This window comes from Engystomops pustulosus, chromosome 10 (assembly GCF_040894005.1).
Source record: "Engystomops pustulosus chromosome 10, aEngPut4.maternal, whole genome shotgun sequence".
Taxonomy (NCBI): Eukaryota; Metazoa; Chordata; class Amphibia; order Anura; family Leptodactylidae; genus Engystomops; species Engystomops pustulosus.
Window position 1 is genome coordinate 31,735,518 of NC_092420.1, and position 18,366 is coordinate 31,753,883.

Genomic DNA, 18,366 nt, shown 5'->3' on the forward strand with positions numbered 1-18,366 from the left:
CTGCGGCGGGTGGCGTGTGTATAATAATGTACTGCGGGGGTGGCGTGTGTATAATAATGTTCTGCGGGAGGTGGTGTGTGTATAATAATGTTCTGCGGGGGGTGGCGTGTGTATAATAATGTTCTGCGGGAGGTGGTGTGTGTATAATAATGTTCTGCGGGGGGTGGCGTGTGTATAATAATGTTCTGCGGGAGGTGGTGTGTGTATAATAATGTTCTGCGGGGGGTGGCGTGTGTATAATAATGTTCTGCGGTGGGTGGCGTGTGTATAATAATGTTCTGCGGGGGGTGTATAATAATGTTCTGCGGGGGGTGTATAATAATGTTCTGCAGCGGGTGTATAATAATGTTCTGCGGCGGGTGTATAATAATGTTCTGCGGCGGGTGGCGTGTGTATAATAATGTTCTGCGGGGGGTGGCGTGTGTATAATAATGTTCTGCGGGGGGTGGCGTGTGTATAATAATGTTCTGCGGCGGGTGGCGTGTGTATTATAATGTTCTGCGGGGGGTGTATAATAATGTTCTGCGGCGGGTGTATAATAATGTTCTGCGGCGGGTGTATAATAATGTTCTGCGGCGGGTGTATAATAATGTTCTGCGGGGGGTGGCGTGTGTATAATAATGTTCTGCGGGGGGTGGCGTGTGTATTATAACGTTCTGCGGGGGGTGGCGTGTGTATTGGGATGTTCTGCGGGGGGGTGGCGTGTGTATAATAATGTTCTGCGGGGGGTGGCGTGTGTATAATAATGTTCTGTGGGGGGTGGCGTGTGTATAATAATGTTCTGTGGGGGGTGGCGTGTGTATAATAATGTTCTGCGGCGGGTGGCGTGTGTATAATAATGTTCTGCGGGGGGTGGCGTGTGTATAATAATGTTCTGCGGCGGGTGTATAATAATGTTCTGCGGCAGGTATATAATAATGTTCTGCGGCGGGTGTATAATAATGTTCTGCGGCGGGTGGCGTGTGTATAATAATGTTCTGCGGCGGGTGGCGTGTGTATAATAATGTTCTGCGGGGGGTGGCGTGTGTATAATAATGTTCTGCGGGGGTGGCGTGTGTATTATAATGTTCTGCGGGGGGTGGCGTGTGTATAATAATGTTCTGCGGGGGTGGCGTGTGTATTATAATGTTCTGCGGGGGGTGGCGTGTGTATAATAATGTTCTGCGGGGGGTGGCGTGTGTATAATAATGTTCTGCGGGGGGTGGCGTGTGTATAATAATGTTCTGCGGGGGGTGGCGTGTGTATAATAATGTTCTGCGGGGGGTGGCGTGTGTATAATAATGTTCTGCGGGGGGTGGCGTGTGTATTATAATGTTCTGCGGCGGGTGGCGGGTGTATAATAATGTTCTGCGGCGGGTGGCGTGATCCCCGACAAAAATGCGGCCGCGAGACCCTCAGTAAATAAGCCCCATTGTACGGCTCTCGCAGAATTATATTTTAAAATATGTGGCGCTTATGGCTCTCTCAGCCAAAAAGGTTCCTGACCCCTGCAATAGAGGATTCAAATAGGAATCTGCGATGCACAAATCATATGGATAATTTGTTTAAAATCAGGAGTAGGTGGTATTTAACCCCCCAAAAACTTGCAAAGGCTAATCAAGATGTCAGTGAGTACTGCTGGAGGGGATGTACGGCCATAGCATCAACTCTGCATATGTGGTGGACCTGTGACCGAGTGGTGCATATATGGAACTATGCTTTTGATCTTATTTCAATAATAAGGAATACACATACTCCACCTTGCCCCGCCATTGCTTTATTGGATATATATACGAGGGGTTTCTCTGAGAACGAGAAATGGCTAATAAGCAGACTATGTGCGGTGGTGAGAATGACTATTGCAAAGCAATGGAAATCTGCTAGCCAGTTTAATAGAGACTCAATAATAGAGAGTATGAATGAATGCCATCGCTATGAAATGTATATGTGGGAACAAGGCATAATAAGAGGTAAACAGTTTAAACATAATTGGCGTCCGTGGCTAATTTTGAATATATGAACCCGAAATGCCCCTTCAAATTCAAATTTCAAATCTTAAACTGGTTAGTGTTTAGTTACATATACCCTATAAATTTAGGAACTGAGATACCTCCTTTGGTCCTGTTATAGTAACTCGCCTCCTGTCAGTACATAAGCGTATTAGGATAGAAAAATACTATATTTATTCTTCTCTTTCCTTTTTCCCTTTTTCCTTTTTTTCTTTTTCCTTTTTTTCTTTTTTCTCTTTCCTCTGTATCTGTGACTCGTATAAACATGTGCCATATTTAAGTATTTAAGTATTAGGAGAAGTACGATGAAGGGAGGATTTTTCCTCCACAAATGTATCTATTGACATTTTCATGTTTACGAAATAACGTCGATTCATCTCTACACTGGAATAAGTAGTAACTAACTGTAAGATTTGCTGTAATAAGTAGTAACTAATTATAAGATTGTTGTTCTATATGAATTAATCTATGTTTTCTGATGAAGGATCAATAAACATGTTGTTAATAAGGTTTGAGCCCCTTGAGTGAGCTCAAGCCTGAGTGCCCCTGATCTATTCCCCAGGGTCCGGGGTGTAGCGGGCCCATACCTTTCGCTTCATGCCCAAGTAACTTATCAGCGATGGGATAGACATTGTCAACCTGCAGATTGTTCTTCCGTAAGTATTGCCCTGAGTCTATGAGGAGAATAGTGTGTCTCACCCGAGTCACACCAAGTACCCCAGATTTGGCCGAATTTATCTGGACAATTCCTGTGTTTGTATAAAACTGCCTCATAGGGAAGCATTTGATTGATTTGTGCTTTCCACATTCATGTTGTCGGCGTGTTGGGGTCATACCACTGGAGCGCTATACATTTTCTTGCTATGAATAATGTTTCCCGTAGGAAAATGCGGTGATAATGTGTCCAGTCTTCCCCCAGGAGGCACACCTCTCTTGAGAACTATTTTAGTGATATTTTAATTCCACAGATTTCAGAGGCATGGAAAACCGCACTGGAGCAGGATATAGCGAGATCAGAGATCCTGGAGGTTCTATCTCGAGCGGCGGAGGGCAGTGCACCAGGGTTTGATGGAATTCCATCTGAGTTTTATGAATTGTATGACAAACTGATAGATTAAATGATTGAGACTTGAAACTATTAATTTCAGAGAGGACTTTTCCCACCCTCTATGAGAGAGGCACTGATAGTTTTAATTCCCAAACCAGATAAAGATAAGAGAAAAGTGGACTCCATTCTTCCCATTTCATTAATAAATTGTTAGCTAAAGTTTTAGCAGAAAGACTTAAAATAAAAATTAGAGAGATAGAAAATGGCTTTATGCCTGGCGGGTTGACATTGGATAATCTCGGAAGACTTTCTTTGAATATGCAGCTTGATCCCTCCAACCCTGGTCACAAATCCCTGTGGTTTCTGGGTGCCTTTCGGATTTTTGACACCCTTGAATGGTCTTTCCTGTGGTACACCATGGAGAAGATGGGTTGTGGGGCTCGTTTTATTGCAAGGGTGAAACTTCTGTATGCTGCTCCTTCAGCAAGAGTCTTGATAAACGGGGAGGAATCTAGACCATTTAGGCTCAGAAGAGGATCTCAGCAAGGTTGTCCACTATCCCGCTTTTTTATTTGCTATTGTAATGGAACCATTAGCTTCTAGAATTAGACAAGATAAAGACATAATAAGATTTAGGCAGGGAGACATCCATGAAAAAATTTCTTTGTATGCAGATTATGTCCTCTATTTAGGATCTCATAGCTCGATTGATAAAGCCTTTCAGGTTTTTGAGGCGTTTTGACCATTCTCTGGACTATGCATAAACTGGCACAAATCCGCCTGGCTCCCCTTAGACCCGGCAGTGACATATACCCCCAAAGAGATGGTAGTCTTAGCAAAAGGGGAAAGTACTAGGTATCTTGGAATAAACATATCTGAAAATATGATGGAGTATATAGAAAGAGATATCATACCCATTTTAGGGGACATGAAAAAAAAAAAGTCCAGCTGTGGAAAAAACTACCGATTAATATGCTAGGTAGAGTTGCCCTTATTAAAATGATATTACTCCCTATGCTACTATATGTATTATCCGCTTCCCCGATAATTATCCCAACTTAGGTCTTTAAAATTATAGAAAGTCTGTTCTTAGAACTGGTCTGGAGGGGAACCAATCACAGCTCCCCTTTAAAATATTCATGAGCACTGGTAAAATGAAAGATGAACTGTGATTGGTTGCCATGGGCAACTGGAAATATTCTGACTTTCAGACACTTGATAAATCCGCCCAATATGTACATTTCAAGGCTATATTTTGGGGTTACTGGAAAGTGATCATATCTATAACAGCCGGGGCTTTGTTATAAAAATTTTTTATCAATAGCAAGGTTTGTGGAGTTTTCTTTTACTAAACAAGTGGTACCAACAGTTTTGTCCACGTGTGTAACTGCAATAACACTGCTTCCTATGTACCAACATGTAATGACTATGCCTATTGTGATGTCATCAGTGATGTCATAATGGCCATCGCCTATAAAATCGGCCGGTTGCTCTCAGTCTGCTCATTCACTATTGTGATTTGCTAGTGTGCACTTGTGTTCTACTTGTTGTCCTGCGACCTGTACAAAACAGCTTGTTTTATAAACCTTAAAACCATGGATCCCAGGTAAGGAATAAGATGGGATTAGGGGTAGAGATGGGGAATAGTCATAGTTTAACAATATTGATCGGAAAGAAATCGAGTAACCATTGACAATCATTTTAACTTGTAATATGAGGAATGGGGAAAAGTAGGAGCAATGTCTGGAAGGCGGCCCGTTGTTACACAGATGGTTAAAGTATTATAGTCATTTCTTCTAAACCTTGGTATGAATCTACTTGCTCTGTGAAGCAGACAAGTATGTAACGTGACCAGTCCACTTTAAGGCACCATAATGGATTGCCGCACACCTAGGCATACCATAACCTAGGGATCTATTTCAAGTAGGAAAATTATGTAATACAAAAATAAGAATAATAATTTAAAAAAAAAGAGTCCAGAAAAACTTTAAAGAGTTTAAGGTGAAATTCAAGCTCAAGGAATTTCAGTGTCAGATCGCACCATTTATCAATTTTTGAGCCAAAGTGGACTTAATGGGAGACGACCAAGAAGTACAACATTGCTAAAAACAAATCATAAAAAGAGCAAGACTGGAAAATGCAAAGCTACATGTTGACAAGCCGCACGGCTTCTGGTAGAATGTCCTATAAACAGATGAAACTAAAATCAATCATTTGGCAAGGCACATCAGCTATGTGTTCTCAGACAGAAAAATGAAGCATATCTTGAAAAGAACACTGTCCCTACTGGGAAACATGGAGGAGGTTCTGTTATGTTCTAGGGCTGCTTAGCTGCATGCGGCACAGGGTGTATAGATTCGGTGTGTAACTATGATAACACTGCTTCCTATGTACCAAAATGTAATGACTATGGTTATTGTGATGTCATCAGTGATCTCATAGAGCCCAAAGTCCCGAAATCGGCCGGTTGCTCTCAGTCTGCTCATTCACTGTTGTGATTTGCTAGTGTGCACTTGTGTTTGTCTTGTCCTGTGACGTGTAGAAAACAGCTTGTTTTATAAACCTTAAAATCATGGATCCCAGGTAAGGAAAAGGATGGGAGGTGGAGAGGACATGGGAGATATTCATAGGTTCACAATATTGATCAGAATGCAGTTGGGAAGCCACTGGCGATCATGTGAGGATTGGGGAAAATTAGGAGCAGTGTCTGGACCATTGTGGAGTTTTCTTTTACTAAACAAGTGGTAACAACAATTTTGTCCACGCATGTAACTGCAATAACACTGCTTCCTATGTACCAAAATGTAATGACTATGGTTATTGTGATGTCATCAGTGATGTCATAATGGCCATTGCCTATAAAATCGGCCGGTTACTCTCAGTCTGCTCATTCACTATTGTGATTTGCTAGTGTGCACTTGTGTTCTACTTGTTGTCCTGCGACCTGTACAAAACAGCTTGTTTTATAAACCTTAAAATCATGGATCCCAGGTAAGGAAGAGGATGGGAGGAGGGGTGGAGATAGGGGTTATTTTTAGTTTCCCAATATTGATCAGAATTTAATTCGGCAGCCCCTGACAATCATGTGAGGATTGGGGAAAAGTAGCAGTAATTTCTGGAATGGCGCCTGTTGTTGCACAGATGGTCAAAGTGTTATAATCATTTCTTCTTGGTATCAATCTACATGGTCTCTACTGCAGACAAATGTCTGACTTGATAGGTCCCCGGAAGTACCATAATGCCTCACTACACACCTAGGCATATAGCGGGGGTCTATATCATGGAGGAAAATTATTTAATACAAAAATATCCAAGTGATTTCTCTTCTTGCAGATTTGAGGGAACATCCACCAGAGACCGAATCTATCAGACCTGGTATGTGGATCCAAATCTTGGTAAGTCAAGTCTCTCTTCAAAACTACTATTATCATACCGCAGCTTTATACCAGTGAAATATCTCCTGTATGTTTCCCCAACTCTGTGTCACATGACTTTTTTTTCTTTACTCTAGAACTTAAAAATTTTTTGGCCACCTGGAATTTGCTGAAGACAGAAACAGCCTTCACATCATTTATCCCAGATTTCATCCAGGGAATGGAGGATGAAGATCTTTCCAGTTATATATGTGAGATCAAAAGAGCCATCAAGAGAGACCTGGTGAGTAGACTCATACATTGTTCACACTATCATTTTATACTGCAACGAGTCCACCTATTCCTTGACTTGGATGTCCTCTTAGCTTGCCATAAAGGCAGTCCAAGTCGCACTTGGTCGTATATTGACCATTCACAGACAGCGGTGTAGAGCAGTGCCATATGATGACCAGATTTGGGTGGTGCTTGCATGTACTTTTCCCTCATCCATCCATCCTGTTCTCCTTTTTCTGTTGCAGTTATGCATTCATCAATATTCCACCGCGTGTCATTTCTTGGTCAAAGTGATTCATCATAGAAGAGATATAAAACAATTCAGTGATTATTTCATGGTGGATTTCCTATTGGATCGCCTAAATTGGGCCCATGAGGTAAGTCTGGTGTCATGGTGCTTTATGTTACTGTAGTAATCAGTGCTATACATGTGAAGAACATGGATAATTATAACCGGCTGCATCTCTCTATTTACAGAATAGAGAAGAAATGAAATACCTCATGACTAAAAATGTTCTCGTCTGGATGAGTGTTTGCCATTTTGAAAGTGTCATCAATAGACTGAGATTCTTCATTTGCTATGATACCTTTCATGCTAGCACTCTGGACCTCTTGATAGAAGTAATATCTCTGTGTGGTAAGTGATGTCCTACTCTACTAGTGAAGACCGGCCAAGTCATCTATTGAATGTAGATTATCTGTCCAGTAGATGTGTATATATATATATATATATATATATATTGTGGCAGGGTGGCTGCCACTAGAGAAGCTTTTGGGCATAAAATGTGCATTTTGCCTTCTGAAAAGCTGAGTAGAAGACAGACCTGGAAAAGTTGGGTCTGTCTAATTAAGTTGATTAGTTTTTAGCTGGAGGGGCTGCACTAATACATGGGGCAGACTTCACACTGGGCTCCACCCTGGGGAAGAGACAGGCTACGACAAAGGCCTGTGGAGCGGTGGCAGTGAACTGTTACTGTGTTTTTGGGGTGGCTGGCAGTAGGCCAGCACCTGGTGAGGTAGGGAACCTCGATGTGTAGTTATTGCCGGAGAGGCTTAGGTATTATTTTTATGTTTTGAGTTTGTGTACTGCCAAATAAAGCTGGCTGAGGCCAGTTTTAACCTTACTCACATTGTGTGAATTCCCTGTGTGTGCTGGTCGTCTGCTTAGGAGACGACGATCCCCGGAGCTAATCCCTTACATATGGTGGCGGTATGCTGTGGCATGGAAATCAGCACACACAGCGAGATTTAAAGGGCCAGTAACCCTCATGTGAGAGACTGTTGTTCCTGCTGCTGGAGGCGCTGTGGTCACGGGAAGATTTGTCTTGGTGTGAGAGATATACAGAGACTGCTTGTTTGCTGTGGGAGTAATCACCATGGGTCCGATGGATGAGTTCCAGAGACGCTGGCGGCAGATGATGTGGGAGGACCTTGGAATGCCAGAAGCCATTCGGGTTATGGAGACCCCAACTGCCAAGGCGAGCGGATCCCAGCCGATGGTTCAAGGTGTCTGTGATCGGTCTGCAATTCCTGAGGAGAGGTTGCTATGTGCCGTTGCCGGGGGCAACCGACGGGAGCAGCTTTGCAGATGTCTACGGATGAACCGGTGTGTGGCGGAATGTCCTGCGGCCAAGTGGCCACGTGTTGCAGCGTGTATGCAGCAGCGCAAAGATGTGGTTGCTAGGGGCAACCAACGGCGACAGCATGCGGCTGTGCCATGTGAGGTCAGTGCACCTCATTGTCCTCTGGTCAGGAGACCAGAGAAGTTGCCAGTCAAGACCTGTGAGATGATAGTGGGTGGAATCCCGCTGATGGTGGAACTGGACTGTTCTCAGGATGTCTCCAGAGTTAAACCGGACATCTTATTGTTCCTGAAGTACCAGCCAGGGAAGGGTAAGACTGTCTGGATTGACTTTGAAAGTGATATTGCGATTGTGACACATAAGCTGGAGATTTGTGCAGATCTGGAGGTGGAGTTCATCCTGGGGAAAAACCTCCCTTTTTTCTGGGACTTGTGGGAAAGTATTCCAAGTAGTGGGAATAGCTGCTTTTCCTGGGAGACCCCTCTGACATCGGGTACAGTCCCAATCTCCCCAAAGGACGATCTGGAGAAGTCTCAGCGACCTGAGGTGATGGTGGGTGGAGTCTCAACAGGTTGCAGTCTGAACTGTGACCAAGGGGTCTTGATCCCACAGAAGGAGACTCTGCCACTGAGACTGATAAAGTCTGATGGACTATGTGATGATGATAATATTTGTGATGCCTTAATTTCTGAAGTTAAACCAGAAAAGTGTAATGTTGTGCATAATCTGCCTCTAACCTGTCATTATAGTGTTAACTGTGATTATATGACACTACCTGTAACATGTGACAATTCTGCAATGCCGATAACATCTGATAGCGTTACAATGTCTGTTCAGAATTATGCAGAGTGTGAACTAGGTGCAGCCCTAGATACTGAGAGAGTTAGCTCAGAGGTGCCCCTAGAGGTGGTGAGTTGTAATGACACAGTTAGCGAGCCTGAGATGTGTAATGTAGCTAATGGCAGTTCAGATAGGGATACCGCCATAGCAAGGGCAGGTGAAGATAATGAGATCCTGATTGTTAGTGGTTTCCCTTCAGCCCAGAGTTACACAAACAGTGAGTGTGAACAGAGCCCTAGAGAAGCAGCTACTCGCTCAGAACCTGCAGGAGGTGGGGATAGCCTGTGTCAGTCACCTGTGGAGGAGTCTCACATCAGTGTTCAGGAAATGTCAGGGGGAAACCAGACATCTGATACACCTGAGGCTTCTGAGGAGATTGATGTACTGAGTTCGTGTGTGAACAAGGCCAGAAGAAGCATCAATAAACTGAAGCGTCATGTGAATACTGGTTTGCGGAATAACTGGTATAAATGCTACAATTGTCACGTGTCTTATAGAAGAAAAGATGACCTAAAGAGACATATATTACAGAAACATGACTTGAAGATTGATATCTCGTACTGTCCTTTCTGTGATACAGTGTTTGCAAAGAAAAGTGAATGGGAGGTTCACATGTGTACGTGTTCGGGGAACAAAAGAAAGTGCCAAAATGGTGATGCCGACCTCCAGGTGTGTTCTGTCGTGATGTGGCACCAGAAGTGTCCTAGGAAGGAGACCAGGCGTAAACCAGACCCCTGTACACCTGCTGATGAACCGCAGAATACGCATGATGGCGTGCTGACTGAAATTGTGTGTGAACAGGGTGGAAGCGCCACTCTTAATCATACACCTACGGATGAGGGGACCCCAGATCCCCAGAATGTGGTGGAACATGTGTTGCACCAGCCCTTTGGTAGTCCTGCCTGCAGTGTGGTGAGTGCAGTCTACAACTCTGTGAGGGAAGGTCGCCCATGCATCCGCAGTGATCGTGATGTTGCTGAGAAGGAGGAGAAGCCCTTGACTGACGTTAGAGTGACTGGATCAAGGCCTCTCATAGGCATTCTGGAACCACCGGTTGCCACAAGTAATGACTTTGCTCGCAAAGGTTTGGGGAAACAGGAGTCCAACCTGGCTTTTCTTCAGCAGCCAACTGGAAAAGCCGTATTGAAGACAAATACAGTGACTGGTGCCCGAGACACTGTTACAGGTGCGACGTCCGATATATTGGGCTGGGAAGCTGGTGCAGTACAAGGCGGTGTGGGTGTGACTAAGTCTGTAGTCTCAACCGTGATGGCCACCCAAGTGGGATCGCTTATAACCAGTAGTCTGAATACAGTCTTGGGAAAATCCAAAGAATGGGTTAATGGTTACCCCCCGAAGACAGGTGAAGAGCTGTCTCAGCCTGCTGAACCTGTGGAGAAGGTTGAAGTGGCATCAAGTCTACAACAAAGGGACCAGCCGAGTTGCTGTGTACGTGTGGAAGCTCTGTCGTCTCGTCTCTGTCATAGTGCATGCCAGCATTCTCTGGGCAAGTGGAGGAATACCCAGATGGGCCCTACAGAGACTCCAGCACAGCTGCACCCAACGGTAGATCTGCCTGATCATCTGAAGAGCGAAAGTGAAGATGGTCTGGATGGTGAGAAGTGCCTTGAAGATATTCCGGGTGATGACTGCAGTGGATGTGAGGAGACGGTGTCTGATATAATGTCAACAGAGCCCTCGAAATTCCTACACAGGAAAGACTTGGTGAAGACTGAGGTGTTGGCCAGCAAGGCGTATGAAGGACTGACCGAGGAAGAGGTCAGCCAGGAACCTAGTGCAAGCCATGAAGAGCTTAAGGCTGCCATTATGGAAAGTCCATGCCAGGACTTGGGTCCGAAGTCCGAAGTGTTAGCTGGAGGTGATGAGTATGATGCTGATGTTGAGATGAGTTTCACCTACACAGAGAGCGGAGGTTGTGACCTCAGAGGTAGCAAGCGCACAGCTTTGCAGACATGTGACCAGAAGCTCACCAATGTGAATCGTGCCCTGGTTCTGAACGGTAATGCCCCCTTCAATGACAAAGAAGGTGCTGAAGCTGAAGACTGGAAAACGGGCAAACCCGTGCGTGTCGTGTGCAATGCTAAGGGGAAAAAGCACAGTGCATATGCCTCAGTGGATGGTAACCGGTGTGACGGCATCCACAAGGTGATGAAGAGATGGGGCCTAACCATGCCAAGCCCTGAGGGGTATGTGGAGTCTCCAGTAAAATGCAAGAGAAAGAGGAGAAGAAAATCTATCATTGTTAATAGAGACATGATTGAAGATGATCAGTTGTGTGAAGGAAGAGATGCTGGGACTAATTTTGAGCTGTCTGTGTCTCCTGCAGTTAAGGAAAAAAGCTGTCATTTTCCAGGTATAGAAGATGTAGTAGATAGTAGGGTCTCTACAGTGCTTCTAGGAACCGTAGGGATTAGACCCCAATATAGGAGCTTTGACCCCGGAGGGAGAATTAAGCTTATTGATCAGGCCTACGGCCTTGATCACAGGGGGAGGATATGTGGCAGGGTGGCTGCCACTAGAGAAGCTTTTGGGCATAAAATGTGCATTTTGCCTTCTGAAAAGCTGAGTAGAAGACAGACCTGGAAAAGTTGGGTCTGTCTAATTAAGTTGATTAGTTTTCAGCTGGAGGGGCTGCACTAATACATGGGGCAGACTTCACACTGGGCTCCACCCTGGGGAAGAGACAGGCTACGGCAAAGGCCTGTGGAGCGGTGGCAGTGAACTGTTACTGTGTTTTTGGGGTGGCTGGCAGTAGGCCAGCACCTGGTGAGGTAGGGAACCTCGATGTGTAGTTATTGCCGGAGAGGCTTAGGTATTATTTTTATGTTTTGAGTTTGTGTACTGCCAAATAAAGCTGGCTGAGGCCAGTTTTAACCTTACTCACATTGTGTGAATTCCCTGTGTGTGCTGGTCGTCTGCTTAGGAGACGACGATCCCCGGAGCTAATCCCTTACAATATATATATATATATATAAAGTATTTACCGAGTATAAGCTGACCCGATTGTAAGCAGAGACCCCTAATTTTAACACAAAAACTGGAAAAACCTATTAACTCGAGTATGAGCCTAGTATATAGCATGCCACCACATACTCCCAGTATGTAGACAGCCAGCTCAAACCCACAGTATACAGCCAGCCCTTTGTCTCTAGTACATTGCCTACAGCCCCTGCCCCCAGTATATAGCCTGCAGCCCCTTCCCCCCAGTATATAGCCTGCAGCCCATGTCCCCCAAGTATATAGCCTGCAGCCTCGCAGTATATAGCCTGTAGCCCCCCCCCCATATATAGCCTGCAGGAAAAAAAACAAAGTATTCACCTTCCGATGGCCGAGGGCAGGTCTTCTTCTTTACATGGATGTCCGTCATTGGCTCCTTGTCTGTGCACAGTTGGTCGCACATCCCATGATGCACCAGCTCGCTCGCTTCATAGTGTGTCCCAATGCCGGCGCACACAAAAGAATATCAGCAAGCGCCTGGCATCATGATGCCTGCGATGGACAGCGCGTCGACACAGAGCTGATGCCGGACATCGATGAAAGGAAGAGGACCTGCCGACGGCCATCGGAAGGTGAATACACATTTTGTTTTTTTGATAGACTCCAGTATAAGTCGAATAAGGGTTTTTTAGCAAATTTTTTGTGCTGAAAATTTGGTCTTGTACTCGAAAATATATGACATATATGTCCCATCTATTCGATTTAGACCTTTTAGACATATCGTAAGCTAGATATATTTTATAATCACTCACCTCCACAGCCACAAAATGACAATTCAAGCTTCATCACCTCATACCATCCTTGAAGTGAACACACACAATGTTGCACACAATTGTTTTTTGGCACAGCTGCACTGGCTTCCATGCGACACAAATTAAGGGGCCTGTTGAAGATCTGACTGTTTCGGACTGAGCGCGGGATTTAACTTTCAAATTGTGTTGCAAGCCCAAGCACTTACATACACCATGAAGAAGAAGGTGAACTCCATCGGACCTGAGAGGGGAAGTGACACATGCAGGATATCGGGCAGGCGATCTTAGTGAATCGGGGCAGAGCGCATTATCGTCAGACAACACACTTTTAGTGAACTCCAGCGGCCAGGTGAGTAAATGAGCCCCATAATGTAGAAAATATAATATGTAATTACCTTCTGCTTTCCTTACAGCACCTGTAGTCATCCCCCATGTGGTGCAAATGCTGCCAAAAGTGAGTGATAAAATCGAAGAAGTTCTTGACCCTGACTCTAGGGAGACCATATGTCATGGTGAGTAAGACACTTCAGGTGGTTGTAGTTCCTCCACTGAATAGTCCTCTTGTATATAGTTATTATTAGACAACCAGAGTTACAATATCCAGCCTAACCATGTATCTGTGTTTCTCCTCTACAGCCGTGAGACGTCTCTCTTGCAGCGTTTTGGAGTATTTGGAGAAAAGCCACCAGTACAAGGTGCAACTATTCAAGGCCATGAACAGCATTAGAGCCAGCATCTCCATATGGCTGCATGAGGTCCCAGCAGGGGTAAGAAGCCGGGTCCTGATGGGACATGGGAAATGTTATCATTTAGCATCATATCATCTAGATCTCCTAAGACATCATGTAAATCAGACTCTTCAAAAGCTAAAATGCCCATGGCCGGCTTGTGATTGATTGGTTGAATGAATGAGGTGAGGAGGACTGAGGATGTCTATAGATGGATGCTCATGCTATGAACATAGATAGGTATGCATGGATGATGGGTATGTGAATACATTGCTGGCTGACCGGGCTATTTGGTTATATATTCTAACAATGAGGCCACATACCACTGACTGTATCCATTCACCTGTATAAAGATGTAGCTACTAATCTATTAATCCTAATCTTACATTTTACAACAAAACAGCTTGCAGAAGAAGTCCAACGTGCTCTTGAACCCTTTACTGGCCCTTACACTACAGAGAACAAGCCGGCAGAGACCGATGATGTCATTTCAAAGACCCTTCCTCAATTCCACCACATACAACAGCTCAGGTAAGTCATATGGTGCTGCTCCTCCTCTATGAGCATATTAGGTAGGAGAAGTCAGCCTTTATAATTGCTCCCCATAAAGATATTCCTCTGTCATCCCTCCATGGTTAATAGTTCCACCTAAGTGCTGCTCTATGGTTATTCTGATTGTCATTGTTTCATTATTTCATAAAAGGAAACAACGCGTGATTGGATTTAAGATTGCAAAAGATTCACCGGAGCTGCGGATACAGATGCGTGAGTTTGTGACGTAAGTTTTCCAAAAAACCTTATACATTATATATATATACAGTATATATATATATATATATGTGTGTGTTTCAGAACATCAGAATTGTGTAGCTACATTAACATCACTCCGTGAATCCCAATGGAGACGCTTTACTAACAACACTTCCCTTAGCATCCAAGGAAGATTCCATGTTAGGCTACATTCACACTACAGTATGGGGGACGTATATACGGCCGACGTATATGCGGCCGATATACGTCCCCCATACACTCCTATGGGCTCACGGCCCTGTACGGGAGCGGTACGGTGCAGCACACGTGCGGCACCGTACCGCTCCGTAGCCCGGGGAAAGATAGGACCTGTCCTATCTTTCCCCGTATTATGGCGCCGTGCGCCATTAGTTTATATGGAGAGGGGCGGGGGTGAGCTGCGCTCACCTCCTCCTCCTCTCCCCGCGCTGCCGTGAGCCCGCCGTACTACGGTGCGGCGGGCTCACGGCAGTGTGAATTTAGCCTTATACTGAGGTATCATCTTTCATTTTTCTAGATCCATGGTAGCTGGTAAAAAGTTACCAAAGCCTTTCCGGAAGTCTATGCTCAACATATTAAAGAATGCTCTACCGGTACCCAAAATGACAGCAATCTTATTCTTCAATGAGGTGAGGTGGTGATTTTAAAATCAATAGAAATAAGGAATTGGATATTTGGCTTCCCTCTGGGCAAGGGTGGCAGCATATTCCATATAAGGGGTTAGCATAGTGGTCATTTTAACCATTCTATGATTTATTTAGGCTTTCAAACATGGCAGTCTGCTGAAGCCGAAGGAGCAGAACACAGCCATCCAAATTCTGCTGAAAATTACAATTGAGGACGATACCGTAATGTGCTGTGCCGCCATAGAAGCGCTGGGAAACGCAGCCCCAAGACTGGTAAGTAAAATATCCCACAGTGACATTTACCATCAGAAGTCCTTGATCTAATATATATGACATTGTTCTGTATTCTGTATGTTTCTTGCAGGTTGAGAGCAATTGGAAACAAATTATTTACCACCTCCACCAAAGACTCTCAAAAACTACCAACACCAAGGTCATTGTGGGGACATTAAGGGCGTTGTCAAACTTCATCAAACATCTGCGGTTCGCTGTCCTCAACAGAGATTATGTTAATATATGCCAGGAGTATTTGGACTATGTGAGTTATACAACTATATGTTTATGTTAAACCACTATATGTTTCCCCTCTATCTGTATGCGTCATCCAATAACACACAACTGTTACCATAACTTGGACTACTATTCTATTTCTAGGCAGACGAACAGGTCCAAATGGCAGCTGTTACTCTCTTGAAAGACCTGACACAAAGCTGCCATCTCGCGATGTCTAGCTACTTCCACAGCCAAGTCAAGAGATGTATACCGAGCCTGCTCGTGAAAATACATAGTGCCAACCAGGAGAAATCAGCAGTGAGTATAGAGCAGTCTGGAGCAGATAACATGGTGCCGTGGGATACACAGCGTCATCAGCGCTCTATAGCTGGCTGCTTACCATGGACACCATCTCTAGCTGAGGCCTACCCTCAGTACATATTGATAACCTAGGTTACATCAGCGATATTAACTTAACCATGTGTTTTCTCTTTTCTCAAGGCCGCCACTTCATGTGTAATAAGTTGCCTGAGCTACGTAAAAGGAGGCACCATTCGGGGATTTTTACGGAAAGAGGGGCCGCCAGACACTAGTGACCTGGGGTCCATCTACAGCTACCTGGTAAGTACCTGCTTCTGGACAGAGTTATATTACAACGTAAATTTGGAAAGTGCGACTAGTGAGGGGGGAATGTGGTAATGCACCTTTATTCCAGTTATTGACAATCATGTATGTATACCCTGTACTGTATCTCCCATAGGCGGATTATCACCCGAAGATGACAAAGACCATGCTCCTTCACACACCAGACAACCTGAGTCACTTAGAGGACAAGTGGGCTGTTCTGCAACATTTCAGTAAGTAACTCGGGAGACACTGAGATGTCCTAGGATTTATGATAACGGCATGACATAATCGTGTTCATCCCTGGATGGAGCTCTAGGTTTGGTTGTTAGTTTACACCTCCATGATAGACATGTCTAGCTGAGAGAGCTTGGTTCTTCTCGGTCACATCTGATGTTCTGCAGGAGTTAATATTGGCTCTTCTTTTGTGTGTTTCAGAATACCTCACCTTGGTTATTCAGAAAGATGCTGTAAAGGCTACGGAGTTGTACAAGCTTTACCAAGGTAAGAGATAACATGGAGTAATAGACTGTTATGAGGGAAGTTGATGCTGGTGAGTGGGCAAAGGTGGCAACATACCTCCTCCCTTCAACTGTGCTACAGAGGCAATGTCAGGGCTATGGCCTCGCCCTCCATAGAGATTGTCAATTCCTGACTAAAGCAGAGCATCTTCACAACATTGAGAAGCTCATTGCAGTACTATGAGGACATGTGCTATGACCCAGACCTACTGTAACACAATCACCCTCGCCACAAACAGAACTGCCATCCCCGACCCATCCCATTGATTTGTGTTTTTCTCATTTTAGGCCTGGTGACACTGAACAGCAATAACAACCCGATGACTCTCAATATCGTGGCAGGAAAGGCCCGTTCTATCCTGATCAGCAAGTGGCCACCTGAAAGAAGAGGATCATGGATAGGGTGGAGCACCAAATGCTGCTGGTGCTCCAATTGATATACAAGCTATTGACAACATGGGACTCCATTCTAGTCCCTTACATGGAGTTTTCATTGAGGCGGATTCTTGGCCTTGTCTCTGTTCTCACCACTGGACATGACCTTCTCACTGGATTGGACACTCCATCATGGGCAGCACGGAGGCTCAGTGGCTAACACTGTTGCCTTGCAGCACCTTAGTTCTATTCTGACCTAGGACAACATCTGCATGGAGTTTGTATGTTCTCCCCGTGCTTGTGTGGGTTTTCCCCGGGTACTCCGGTTTCCTCCCACACTATAAAGACATATTGATTGGGATCAATAAAAAAGCTACCGGTATTGTAAATCCCAAGATCTGTGTCCGAGCCTTTATATGATTTATATGGATCATTATAGTGACACCTTCATCAGAAAGGAGTTTAACTGCATTCTCATGAAAAATTTAATTTTAAATAAGATGTACTTTGGAAAAGACAAAATGAGAAAAAAAGATGTGTTAGATAGGCAAATAAACAATTGGAGCACTTGATGCAATGTATGCACACGCACACATGATTAAAAATAGAAACAATTATAATGACCAAGAAAAATATATATTGTCAACAGCACCAGTCTCTATAACGGGCAGCACTCAGTCCATATGAACCAGTCGTTGTGTGAGTAAATTTGCCATTTACCATTCCTGAAGCTCTTTTTCGAGTACAGTAAGTTGATCACCAGATGAGGATCCAGGTTTTTCACAGGAAGAACATAAGATTTGTTTAAACAACAAACTAGGCAGCAACCATTAATTTTTCGTTTTCCACCTCCCCAACAGAACCAGCTCTACAAAGTTATTCCACCTCACGAGGGGAGATGATAACACATGGTGCAGTCTGTTTTATTAACAGTTCTGCATTAATTGCTCTTCTGGTGTATTATACTTTGCTACTTTGTGAGAACACGTGACCAAAGTGAATGAAAGGATTGGACTATGGGGACTCAGACTGCTTACCCTGCAAGGGAACACTATCCACAAGCTCATCAGAGCAAAGGACATTGCTGTGTCTTTTCCTGTGGTGACTTCTAGCACTACTGTGGTGTGCGACAGGTTAACCAAATGACAAGGACATGGGTGGCGATTCAGGGGGATCTGTCAACCCAGTGCTTTTATGGCAGCCAATAACCTGAGCAAAACAAAGTGCTGCCCCAGGTGCCCCAACAAAGTGCAGACTTGTTTGCACCTATCTGCAGGACATGGGGGCGATTCAGGACACATGGCGCCTTATGAATGGTTTTAAAGACGGTATTTT

The 18,366-nt window shown here is 44.5% G+C and overlaps 1 protein-coding gene across 3 annotated transcripts; it reads left to right on the plus strand.

Annotated features, from left to right (window-relative positions):
• The first annotated feature begins 1,315 nt into the window (after positions 1–1,315).
• LOC140103756 (uncharacterized) lies at positions 1,316–17,491 on the plus strand. 3 transcript variants are annotated; one of them, XM_072126982.1, is made up of 17 exons: positions 1,316–6,027; positions 6,370–6,431; positions 6,548–6,693; positions 6,929–7,060; positions 7,161–7,320; positions 13,290–13,388; positions 13,513–13,643; positions 14,008–14,135; positions 14,308–14,382; positions 14,911–15,022; positions 15,155–15,292; positions 15,384–15,557; positions 15,674–15,829; positions 16,013–16,132; positions 16,272–16,368; positions 16,574–16,639; positions 16,945–17,459. In XM_072126982.1, exons 1-17 carry the CDS (start codon positions 6,017–6,019, stop codon positions 17,091–17,093), a joined length of 1,956 nt encoding a protein of 651 aa, XP_071983083.1. In that variant the 5' UTR covers positions 1,316–6,016; the 3' UTR covers positions 17,094–17,459. The 3 variants fall into 3 exon arrangements, with proteins under 3 accessions (XP_071983083.1, XP_071983084.1, XP_071983082.1); XM_072126983.1 differs by having other exon boundaries at positions 1,316–4,642; XM_072126981.1 differs by lacking the exon at positions 1,316–6,027 and having other exon boundaries at positions 6,067–6,431; positions 16,945–17,491.
• The last annotated feature ends 875 nt before the right edge of the window (positions 17,492–18,366 follow it).

What these genes read in the sequence shown, in the direction of transcription:
- LOC140103756 (XM_072126981.1), top strand. Translation starts at nt 6,275, where the DNA reads ATGCCTCACTACACACCTAGGCATATAGCGGGGGTCTATATCATGGAG. An exon ending in GTATGTGGATCCAAATCTTG is followed by an intron (nt 6,432 to 6,547) that starts GTAAGTCAAGTC and finishes TCTTTACTCTAG; the next exon opens with AACTTAAAAATTTTTTGGCC. An exon ending in GCCAGGAGTATTTGGACTAT is followed by an intron (nt 15,558 to 15,673) that starts GTGAGTTATACA and finishes TTCTATTTCTAG; the next exon opens with GCAGACGAACAGGTCCAAAT.